We start from the raw sequence: 12,997 nt of genomic DNA on the forward strand, positions 1-12,997 counted from the left end.
AATAAAATTCAGGATGTTATTTTATTTTTCAAATATCAGGGATCTTGGAATGTAAGATCTGAGCATGGTCTCTAGAGTCTTTCTGCCTATATTTTTAATCTGGCTCCACATCATATGACCTGTGTGACCTTGGGTATATTATTTAATCTCTCTGGGCCTCAGTTACCTTATACGAAAGGATAACAATGAAAGTACCAGTGTTTTGTACATACTTGTAAATATTATATTTAAATTATAATTAATAATTGGTTACTAACATTATTATGACATTATTTTTAAACCTTTACTTCATTACTAACTTGTAAGATTAGACTAATCATTTTTTGCTTGTTGGTTGGTTAGTGTTTTAAGTAATTAATTGTGGAAATGAGAACAATGTTGCAAGATTTATGAAGGAAAAAGACAATTCTGTGATTATCTAATGGATTCTTAGCACTTTGGAAATTCTAACTTGGCTTTGAGGAACACTGAAAATAACATATAAGCTACAGAGAAGTGGTTCTCAAACCTTAGCATGTGTAAAAATCACTTGAGATGCTTTTTAAAAATACAGTCTCAGGCCTGCCTCTTAGAGATACTGATTGAATGAGTCTCAGTAGGTTTCCAGGATTTGCATTTGAAAAACAAAACAAAACAAAAAAAACCCCAAACACACAAGTAGTTCTTTTGATTCAAGTTGCAGGTGGGTTTTGAAAAATTATGAAAGTAGATACTACATCCTCTCTGTCTCATTTCAACATAATTATTTGCAATCACATTACACTATACATTCAATCTTCTAGTCTGAAATGCAAATGGAAATTAGTTTTTTTAATATATATGTGAGGCTTCAGTGCTCTAACAGGCAGAAAACAGGGAGTGCAGGAGACAACACTGCCTTCAACTCGGTCCCAGTCTTCCAGAAGCCATACAAATTGGAGTCACTTGTGATCCTCCCCATCCAGTTCTTGCCCAAGGAAAGGTCAACCAGGATAGAGGCAGAGGGCTCTGGTGAAAGGGGGCAACAGCTGTGCCATGGCATAGCGCATGTGGGTACCTGGCATTTGGGCATTAGTTCTTCCTTAATTCAGAAAAGCTATTCTCATTCTCAAGTGCAGAACTAAGAGGGAATCTTTTTTCCATTTTTAGTCTGAAAAATAAAATGTAATCTGAGCACATTGATGAAGAAAATTGAGTTCAATGTGCCCAACCCAGATTGCAATTCAGTCTATTTAGGTCTACCAATTTCAGTAACTTGACACTGAAGACAGATTATGATTTTGGCATCTCACCTGGCTTTGAATCCTGGTTCTGCCAGTTACAGCTATGACATCTTAAGCAAGTCACTCTGCCCTCTAACTTTACAGAATCCACCTCTATAGAAGGAAAACATGTCATCTCCTTTGTGGAGTTGTTGCCAAGATTAAATAGCACAGTAGAGGTCTATATTTAAATTTACAATGTGTGTCCTTTCTCCTCAACAAGAAAAGGAAAAACATGGACTAGGCTGGTATTTATAAAATGATAGAAAACACTTTTTATAAAAAATGTTAAATTTGTTGAACTGTTGTTGAAATATATTAGAGCTGAGAAAAATAGGAAGAAGAAGTACTATAAGAAAAAAAAATGGATCCAAGAACATTTGTAAGAATCACTCAGAAAGTAGATTCTCCATAATATAATCGCTAACATTTTATGACTCATAAAACTATTATATCAGTTTCTTATTTTTAAAATTGAAAGTGACTTTATTACTAAAGAGCAATAAAAAAGTGGATTTTCAGGGAGCTTTGCACAGCCTTTTGACCAGCACAACAGTGTCCCAGGCTGAGGTAATCACTCCTTTGATGTGAATTCTGCCAATCTCTTCCAGAACATTATATTTGCTCTCTTGAGTAGGGGCAATTCTTGCTTTCCCATATTTATGTCAACACTTTCTAGCTTTTTTGAGTGACAATTTCATGCCAGATTATAAAGGTTACAACTAAACATTCACTATATATCAAACAGAAATACCAAGTAAAGGGAATAGATTTCATCTTTTGAGGAAGAGGGAACAAAAAAACAACAAAAAACAAAGTAAAATCAGCACCAAGAATGACCCAGTCATGAGTTTATCATGAGTTTGAGAAAACCAGATCTTCTGATATCCTTGTCATCACCCTTGCTATACATGTGTTTGCAGAAGAGTGATGCAGAGAGCAAGTGTGATGGAACACTGACTTGTTAATGAGATAAAGAAGATCTACCAATTGAACAATTCCCCCAAGAACTTGTTTTCTGGAAAGAAAATGCAATTCCTTTCCTGGATTTATCTTGAAATGCATAACAAAAACAGGTGACCAATAATGTTTGGGAAATAAATACTCTTTTACTCTTTCTGTTTACATGGCAAAGGACTTAATATTTCAGCATTTCTTTTGTTGTTCCAATCACACACCTGCAGCTCAGTTACCATTGTGTACTGGACTCAGCAGCCTGAATTCCTCATAACCCATACTGACACCATCCATAAGGGTACTTCTCTTTTTAGTATATTTTTCCCTGTGAAATTCTCATGTGCTGAAATTATTTGTTCCTTGAACAGTGTATCAACTTTCACTGAGTCTCCTAGAACCTTTTTAGATTGGAGTTTGTAGAACATGGAGCTCAACTGAAGAAAAATGGTCTCATTGCTACAGAAATGCTATAGTTTACATGTTGCCCAGATTTATCTCAGTAATCATAACTCAGTCTGTGCTGTACTTTCTTTGTTGGATATAATCCTTACTAATCAGTGAAAGGTTATATGAGTTGAAAGAACACTAGAGATAGGTGCCAAGTACTGATGCTATCTCAGGAGGTAGCTTTCATTACTTGAACTGACTTCACTTCAAGTGGAGGATTTATAGGAACCCAATTTGTGAATACTACCCTATGTCATTCCCAAGTTAAGGAAGAGCAAACATATTCTAACCAGACACAAGTTTTTTCATGGTTAATGTACCGTAACACATAAATTAAGATATAATAATAGAGAATCATTTATTTGGTTCAGAATTGTATACTCTACCAGTTCCATCTGAGTTACCAATCAGCCTTCAATATCTTGATCATTATTTTAATGAAATAAATGTATTGAGCAGCAGTGAACACATGTAGGAAATTCTTTAATAAGGTATCAATATAATATACTTGCAGTGCAAAATAACACCCTGGACTAACTACATAAAACTACAGCCCATGAAAGTGAATTTATGCAACTAATGTATGAATATTGAGAGAACTTAAATGCAATCATTTGATTGTCAGAAACATCAAATAAGAAGTGGAAGTCTACTGTGACAAACATATTTTTTAAATATTAAGGACAGAATTACTAACAACATTGAAATTACTGGAACAACTTACTGTCTTAGGTTTTCAATCATTTTTTCCATTGCTTCTTCCCAGCAGTATGCCTTCACAGATTGGATATTTTCAATCATTTCTGAGGTAATCACAAGTCTTTCATTGATCTTCCCAGCTCTCTGATCTCTATAAATCAATCAATCAATCAATCTAATAGTAAAAACAAGTCAAATTATCTACTAAGAACTGCTCAAGGTTTTAAGTCATATTTCTTTTATTCGACAGATGGGCATTTATTTTATTATCAAATAGATGGTAACAAAAATAATAATTACTGTTTAGTAAATGCCTCCTATGTGTCAGATATTGTACAGACTCATTCCATCTGCCATCTCTATCCCTTACAACAGTCTCTAAGCAGTGGGTATCTCTATTTTAGAGATGAAAAAAGCAAAGACTCAGTGAGATGAAGTGGCTTGACTAAGGTCACATAACTAGTAAGTATGCAATCTGGGATTCAAACAAAGTGCTATTTGACTCCAAAATTTATATACTTTCTATCATACTCTAGCTGACAAATTCAAGCCCTTTATCATAAGCAGTGACTTGTGTAAGTCATTCATTCACTAGTATTAGTTATTCTGTAACACAAAGTAACTAAGGCTCTGGTGTGATGATCCATAAACCAGAGTAGTAAAAGCTAATCAACTCTACACAAAAATTAGGTATTCCCTTTAATTCACATAAATGTTTTATCCATTTTTTAACTGTTTTATAATCTAAAAAATGAACTGAATCAACATATTTATAAACAAATTCAGGAGACTGAGAAGCAAAAAAATGTCCCATTGATACAGGAAGTAATATTTATACCATCTTAAAAAGTCTTTTTTAGGCCGGGCGCGGTAGCTCATGCCTGTAATTCCAGTACTTTGGGAGGCTCTGAGGTGGGCAGATCACCTGAAGTCGGGCATTCGAGACCATCCTGGGCAACCTGGTGAAACCCTGTCTCTACTAAAATACAAAAATTAGCCGGGCGTGGTGGCATGCGCCGCTAATCCCAGCTACTCCGGAGGCTAAGGCAGGAGAATTGCTTGAGCCTAGGAGGCAGAAGTTGCAGTGAGCCAAGATCGTGCCACTGCACTGCAGCCTGGGTGACAGATCTAGACTCCATCTCCAAAAAAAAAAAAAAGTCTTTTTTAATGACACTGAAGATCACAGTTCTATGCATAGAGCAGTCCTGGTTTTACTAAAGTGGACTTTTTGAAAACATAATTTTAAAAACCTTCAAGCTATGAAAATAGGTTGCTACCTGTACTTCATCATCATTCTCCCTAGCCCAGCCTGAAAAAGGGCAAGGACTATCAGGAAACCAAGTCCACAGAAGGCAGAGGCCTGTAACAACTCCCAGATTAGCCCCATGAGGAGTGCCACTTGCAGAGGAACGATCCACACGAAATGTGCCAATGCAAGTCCCTGGAAAATAAAAGCACAGCAAAAACAGGTGTCATTTTATCTTCCACCCCTAGAAACAAACAATCATATATGAAAAAAAGCAAGTAAAAGGAGCTTATATGGTCAAACACTTCGTGGTTCTGAGCACAGTAAAATCTAGGTAATCATTACACGGAGCACATAACAATGTGCTTAAACATTCTACACATAGAATAGGTTTCCCCAAAGAACAAATTTCAAGCCAGTGCACTTTTAAGCATATTTTTATTCAGTGGAATTGAGATTGGACATGTTAAGTTATCATTAGTCCAGGTTTTAAGTAACTTACTTTTTTTGCCTAAAGCAAGAACCACAGCACAGAACATGAGAGAACAAAGAACTCTCTCCAGAGACTCAATCTACACAACTGCACAACTCTGTCATTTGATAGAGACATTTAGAACAAATATTTGCTCAATTCAACAGTAATTAATTTTGTACCAGCTGTGGGTCTCATGCTATTTTAAGTACTGGATGTGCAAAGATAAATAAAACACATCATATGTCCCAAGGACCTTGAATTTATTTATCACATAAGACAACACAGAACAAGAATTGCTCAGAGTATCATATTCAGCCAAAGTATATAACAGATTTAAAGTTTTAAAAAGAAGCATGGTCTGATAAGAATTAAGTTTTGAAAAATCTTATTAACAACAGGCTGAGGTGCCTTTGAGTTGGGTGGTTCTACCAGACCCCAGGATGGTGTTCTGCTATACAACTGACCTTTCTCAGTTTTCAGAATAGGGAAGCTAGAGCTGAGCAAGACTTAACCACTTATCTGATACAGGAAAACTCTACCTTTCCAGTTGTATAATTTATAACAATAGTGCCTAAAAGATTAAATCAATAGGTACATACTTCATCAAATTTGTTCAGGTTGTTGGAAAGGAGACTAACAAGTTGTCCAATACTTATTTTATCTAGAACACGGCTTGACAGCTTTAAAGTCTAAAAGAAAAATGGGAAGTTAGATAATTTCAACAAACAAAATACAAATATATTATAAGTAACATTATAATATGACTAATTCAGTTATTATGCATTCATTATTAAGTAAAGGTAATGAAAATTATGTTCTATTCATCTAGCTTACTATCATCTTAGATTCATAAATATTTCTTTTAACAGTCAATACTATACTGGAATGCTTCTAGTTGTTTTATTTTCCAGCATCTAGAGAGAAACAATTATTTTTTCTCCTCACAATGAGAATGGTATTATACTTAAATACCATTTATACCGTGTGGGAGTTTTTGGTTTTGTTTTAAAAGATAGAGTCTGCCGGGCGCGGTGGCTCAAGCCTGTAATCCCAGCACTTTGGGAGGCCGAGACGGGCGGATCACGAGGTCAGGAGATCGAGACCATCCTGGCTAACACGGTGAAACCCCGTCTCTACTAAAAAATACAAAAAAACTAGCCGGGCGAGGTGGCGGGCGCCTGTGGTCCCAGCTACTCGGGAGGCTGAGGCAGGAGAATGGCGTAAACCCGGGAGGCGGAGCTTGCAGTGAGCTGAGATCCGGCCACTGCACTCCAGCCTGGGCTACAGAGCGAGACTCCGTCTCCAAAAAAAAAAAAAAAAAAAAAAAAGATAGAGCCAAAGGTACTGAAATTTGAAATTAAGCCTTGGCCTTGAATTTTTCATGTAGTTCTATACTAACTCATTTGGATAAAATTACTTTTAAAGTCAATAAAAGTATATGATGAATAATTGAAAAATTAATACTTTTGTGAAAAAGTTTGTCAATACAAAATCCATACATTTTACAAAGAAAAATGCAATGCTATGTGAAAACTAGTTAAGCAGGTAAATTATTTTTTATCTACTTATTTATCTGTCAATTAAATTTACTTAATTAAAACTATAAAGTTGACAACTTAACTATGATTATGGAAGATCAGAGTCATATTTTGCCTATAAAACTGAAGAATTGATTTGCTATTAGATCACTTTGACTGGGAATTATTTAATATTAGTTTCAAGTGAATACCTCACATATTTGTTGAGCATTTAGTAAGTGCAAATCACTCTACTTGATGCCTCAGGGATTATTAAGATTTATTAAAACATAATCCCATCGTCAAGGTGACCTAGTATATAAATAACTAAATATAATATGATAGACGAGTTAAGGGAAGTAGAAAATAATAGGGTAGTTAAGAGAAAGTTAAAACTCCTGGTTAGAAAAATCTGGAAGGATTTTCTTGAGGAGTTAAAATTTGAGATGGTGTAGAATAATAAATAGTGTATAGATAAGCAAAGAAAGGAAGGAATCAAGGCAGTTAATTCCAAAACATTATCAGAGCAATATGAAGTGGGGGAAATCCATTGAGCTAAATTGCACATGACTTAGTAACAGGCTTAGTCTCGAGCGACTTTGAGTGCTGCACAAGGCTTAACATGGAGCTGTGTGCACAGTAAGGACTCAATGAATATTTTTGTTAATTTAGTTATCTCTGCATTCTTGAAAATTATAGGCAAAGCTCAAGTTTGTATTTAAATTCATTATTTAAAGTAAAATGTTGCAGAATTTGGAACAAAGCAGAGGAGAGCTCTATTACAAACTTTGGAACATTGTAGGAAAGGTCCCACATATCCTGACCATGAGGACAAAACAGGTCAGATATGGGAAGGCATGAGACCTGGGAAGAGTAAACACAAGGTTCACTTTAGGGACCCAACCAAAGCCACACGGAGATGGGATTGCCTTCTTTGGTGATGATGGCCAATGCAGGCCAATAAGTGTGGCTAGAGAGATGAAGCAAACTGGGCAAAAACATAGATATGCAACATTGAGAAAGGAAGACAAATACAATACCACCTAACTTTTTATCAATGCATCTGGGTCTGAAAGCACCTATATCCTGTATTTCTGCTAAATGTTACATATGGACTTGTTTACAAACTAACCTGCTCTTTATTTGATCTCTACACCCGTTTAGCCCATGCCTGTCTCTTCCTGCATTACAGTCTGCCCACTAAATATCAGTACTCTATTGTCCCTAGTGGTTAGAAAATCCTCCAGTTCAGAGATTGTGATTTACCTATTTTAGAAATTTTGAAGCAGTGTTCGCACCATGTTCTGTACTTTTTAAATCTTAGTTTCCTTATCCATAAGACAGGGATAATAGTACCTACCATTAAGAGTTGTGCAGAAGATCAAATGAGAGTGTACCCAATCACTTAAAAGCTTGTCATGCACATCCTGAGCTATTGTCATTATAACAAGCACTTTCTATAAACATTTATTAAACTGAATTCAACTTTCTCTGATATGCCGCTGTGTAGATTCTACATTCCAAATGATATCTAACAATGTCTTCACTTATGTAAAATGTTCAGATCAAAATAAAACTTTTGTTGATTTATCACGTTTTCCTGGTACTTGTGAACTGATGAGATTGCAGCTGAGGTGATAACTGTGGACTCCGTTTTTATTTACTTCTGCCTTCATAAAAGGCTTTTTTGAACAATAAAGTATGGTTATCAAGGTTTTACAACACAGTTGACCTTGCAGGTGTGTCTTAGAAGTGTTATGGGTTATCTGCTAGAGGCAGATTTCAGATCTATGCCCTTAAAAGCCAAGTATTTAATATTTACATTGGTAAAAGAAAAAAGAGAAGAAGGGTAAAGCAATATCCAAATGAGTCCATCAAAACAACTTTCTATAATGACTTTGCAGATCCAAGTTAGTCACACATGGTAGTGAATCAGGATGATGCAAGTACATGCCTTCAAAACAACCTTAAATTGTGTTTGTAAGGTAGTTAAATGTTAATTTGAATACACCTATATGATGCCTCAGCAACTTGGGCCCTTGTCTGGATAATACATGCAGAAAAGCAGAGTAGGTTCTTATGGTTTCAATACACGTGCTGTTCCAAAACCTTTAAATTTGTAGGGCTCATAGGATGATAAAAATCCAACTCAAAATAAGGCAGTGAATACTACTACTTATGACAACCAGTTAAGGTGAAAACTTTTGTTGTTTGGGTTATCATTAACAATCATATATTACACTCTTCTTACTGAACATAAAGATATGTGGCATTTTACTATAAGATGATATTTTGTCAATTACTTTTATGTAGGCTGTGTGTCACCTTAACAGGAAACCATGGATTCCAAAAAAAAGATAACATAATTAGGAGGAAAAAAAAAAAAACTACAACAGAGGCAGTTGACGGAAGATATTTAATAATTATGAGTTGAAGTCAATTAAATTATCAAGGATAATTAAGAGCATTAATTATTCCTGCCATTTATTTCATAGGCATATGAAATTAATTTCAGCATTTATCCCTTACTTGTACCAGCTCACTACCTAATTTATGGCATTAAAACATGTACCATACAGAACATATGTACCACAGGGCCTGTGCAAGGAAGTATTACCTTCTTATAAATCAAACTAAACATAGCTATTCTCATCTGCATTCCAATGTGATGAAGGCCAAAAATGGCTGGGTGTAAGAGCAGTGTCCTCACGATAAAGAGAAGGCATAAGCCTATGCCTAGATAAATCGCAATAGAGCGTTCCTCCTTGTTATCCGGGTCATAGGAAGCTATGATTCTTCCCAGTAAGAGAGGCTGTACTGCTTTGGTGACTTCCTGCAGAAGTGGAAAAACAGAGAAAATTAAATTTCATTTCTTTCTCATAAAATACCCTGATAATTCCAACACAGGACTTTTCAGCTTTAGAGGAGACTTAAAACGAGTTTATATAGAGTCATACCACATGTGAAACTCTTAGCACTATTTTCAATATCTTGATACTTTGAAATAAGATTTGGGATTTGTTATAGCAAAAGTCACTGGGAGACAAGTTTATATATGAGGTATTTTAAATTAAATAGTGAATAGTGGCCATAAAATAAAAAGTATAGTTTCTGAAATGGTTTGTTAATTAGTAACATCTACATAGCACTTAACAGTTTCTAAAGCATTTCCCTTTTTTATTTTTCATAACAACTTTCAGTATCAGAATAGGCATTTTTTTTTGTTTACTATAGAGACTTTCTTAGATACAGAGTAGGCACTATTATTTTCACATGGCAGATGAAGAAACTGAGGCCAAAGAGACCAAGTGGCTTGATGTAATTTCAAACTAGAATTTTCTAAAGTGTTTTGGGCAATGGCATTATTTTCAGAATGAACTTAGCTTCTCAAGGCAACCACATAAGGCAGAACTGGCAATGGGAGAGAGGAGCACACCAGCACTAGTGGTATTTAAAATTGGTCATTTCCAATGCTAGTCCCTTCTCAGTCAGCAATAAGAATGGACTTTGGTGAAGGAGTTTGCCAGCAGCCTCAATCTCAGGCCAGATTCCAATGACTGCTGGACTCCTCAAAGGCCCGTGAGTCAGTGAGGGAGAGCAGAAGTTATGTTTTCCCAAATATACCTCATCAGGGTCCTCAATCTACTACTAAACCAAATTGTCCATCGAATTTATTACCACTTCCCCTAAGTATACAAGAATAGATCTGAATCCAGGGATTTTGAACCCAGGAGGTCTAATTCTTACCCATCTTGTTAAATTGACCTCAAAAGAGAAGGATACATAATTCCCCATTTTGTTTTATAATGACCCAGTAAAATAGGGACCAGACGGTATCCCTGAAAGGAAATGATGTTATGATAATTGGTTCCATTTAAAATATATATTTCCAAGCAAGACTGCCCCCTATCCCTGGTATTGCCAAGCACTATTCTGCCTCATCCCTTAATTTGTTTTTTTTTTTTTGTCCATTTTCTACAATGTATTTTCTAAACCTCAAGTATCCAATACCTCCAGTCCCCTCATTCTCAATAGATGACAGTGCTTTCTACGTCAATGTCATCCCCACAAGAAATCCTAACCCCTATAGAGCTGACATTGATTGAGTAGCTTTGTATAGCTGCTCATTCTATGCTTTATATACGTTTTATTTTGAATTAACTAAGTCAACTAAGGCTCTGAATGCAAGAAAACATTCAAACTTTTAAAAAGCCTCCAAACTAATCACAAACCTGAAATATTATAGTTCTCTCACCTCACATAGCCACATGTTAAATGTGAGTTTAAATGACAGCAGACAGGCAGGTGTTAAAAAGAAAATTGCCAACCTCCTACCCAAATATTACATGTAAATAGTTTGCTAAATCTACTTAAATATTTTTGAAAAGTAAGTACACAAATGACTGCACAGTGTATACTATGTTCGTTTTGTACTTCTATTATTACATATGTTCATCTTTAGAATATATATCAAAGGAGAACGGCTTTTGAGGTTTTTAAATTTTATATAAATGACATCCTACTGTGCTTTTTACAACTTTTTAAAAACTTAACACTGTGTTTTTCACATTTATCTTTATCAATACTTGTATAACCAACTCATTTATTCTAAGTGCTGCCTAACATGCCACCCTGTGAATACACTGGGTTATTTGCCCATTGCTGTACATTGAAGCAGTTGTGTTGTTTTCACTCCTAAGTTACTGCAGTCAGTGAAAGAGCTGCCCTGGATGTTTTTACAAACTTCCATATGTATTTGCCAACTTTTCTCTAGATTCAAGTATGTTTTTTTCCAAAGTAATGTTTTTAAGTAGGAAAATGTACAATTAAGGTAAATCTTAGATTTAAAATTATAAATATATCTGTACTACAAACATAATTGTTCATAGTATGCTTACAGTGGCAATATTTAATCCTTAAAATTATTTGAGATCAATATTTTATCCCAGAATTGTTCTATATTATGCTGTTTTTCATAGACAAATATCAATACCATCAATTTACTTTGATTTGCTTTTCTTTTTTTTTTTTTTTCCTTGACTAGTGGGTTTGTACTTGGCCAAAATGCTCTCCTGAGTTGCAGTCAAGGCCACTGGATTTACATGTGCTATCTATGTTACAAGTATCACATGTGGTCATGATGCAGAGAGCAAGGGGCATTATTTACGATGCATACCAGATAAAGCATCGTTTCTTGTTCATTGTAAGACAGTAACAGGAAAGGTATGAACCGTGAACACTGCTTATAAGGTCAATTGCTTATATCATGATTAGCATAAACACATTTCTCCCCTTTCAGAACTCATTTATCTCCTAACATATATCTATACAGACATATAGTCAATACAGAGAGACTGGATAGATTATCTCAAAGAATACAGAACTACTGATAAACAATACATTGCAAAGCAAGTATGTAAATATTTTAAAAAGTAACTTGTGTCTGTAGGATGCTAAAAATAATCTTCTGAGAAAAAAGAGAAATATTTTAGCAACCAAGCTAAATTTTAGCACAGAATTTTTCAAGTTAGAAGTGTAAAGACTTCTATAAGGTTTATTTTCTTTTGAGTAATGTGAACCAAAATCTCTTCCACTGGATCTCTCCATTATATTTTCCAGATCACAATAGACGTTTCCCTATCACAAAAGGCTTATTTGTTGAATTTTTATTTAGTTGTAATTTATAACAAAACACAATTAAAATGCGTATTAATCTGAATGGAATGCCTTTTTAAAAAATTCAGAGACAGGGTCTTGCTTTGTTGCTCGGGCTGGAGTGCAAGGGCTATTCACAGGTGCAATCACAACACACTACAGCCTCAAATCCACAGATCAACAGATTCTCCTGCTTTAGCCTCTCAAGTATCTGGGACTACAGGCTCATGCCACCATGTCTGGTTTGTAATACCTATTTTACATATTGTCATTACTGAGTTAGTTGTCGTCTTTCCTCAACCAAAGAGGACATAGTCATCCTTTGAACAACAGTACCTATTTCACAAAGAACTGGTAGCACGACTCTGGAAGGGCATATGTTTACAAACTAAAATGTGGTTCATTTTCAGTATGAAAAATTCTAATAATAAGACCACCTGCAAACAGCAAACCAACATAAACCTCACCACCATATGGAGCTGTTACCATTCAAGGACAAAATCAGCACTCCGAAACTCCACCCCTTCTATAGTTTTCCCTAATCTGTTTTAAGCATCATGTTCTTTAATATTTACAATGGAACCATTTATAGATATCACCTGATTTTTTTTTTATTTGGAAAAAAACACTGGTAAGTGATACCTAGCTTAATCTATGACGTGCAATCCTTTACAAAAATTATCCCCAGAATGACTGGGAGAAACGTAGTCCCTCTATTCTTGGTACAAGAAAGCTGACTGTACTCCGTTGTTCAGAGTAT

At 35.2% G+C, this 12,997-nt stretch overlaps 1 protein-coding gene across 2 annotated transcripts in view; it reads right to left on the reverse strand.

Annotated features, from left to right (window-relative positions):
* LOC105475504 (CF transmembrane conductance regulator) overlaps positions 1 to 12,997 on the reverse strand; it is a 184,064-nt gene that overhangs the window by 123,713 nt on the left and 47,354 nt on the right. For both annotated transcript variants that reach the window (XM_011730837.3, XM_071094576.1), the window contains 4 exons: positions 9,200 to 9,415; positions 5,665 to 5,754; positions 4,622 to 4,785; positions 3,370 to 3,495 (listed from right to left, as the gene is read on the reverse strand). In XM_011730837.3, coding sequence (XP_011729139.2) covers positions 3,370 to 3,495; positions 4,622 to 4,785; positions 5,665 to 5,754; positions 9,200 to 9,415 — 596 coding nt within the window. The remainder of the gene's footprint in view (positions 1 to 3,369; positions 3,496 to 4,621; positions 4,786 to 5,664; positions 5,755 to 9,199; positions 9,416 to 12,997) is intronic.

Source organism: Macaca nemestrina, chromosome 4 (genome assembly GCF_043159975.1).
Source record: "Macaca nemestrina isolate mMacNem1 chromosome 4, mMacNem.hap1, whole genome shotgun sequence".
In the NCBI taxonomy this organism is placed as follows: Eukaryota; Metazoa; Chordata; class Mammalia; order Primates; family Cercopithecidae; genus Macaca; species Macaca nemestrina.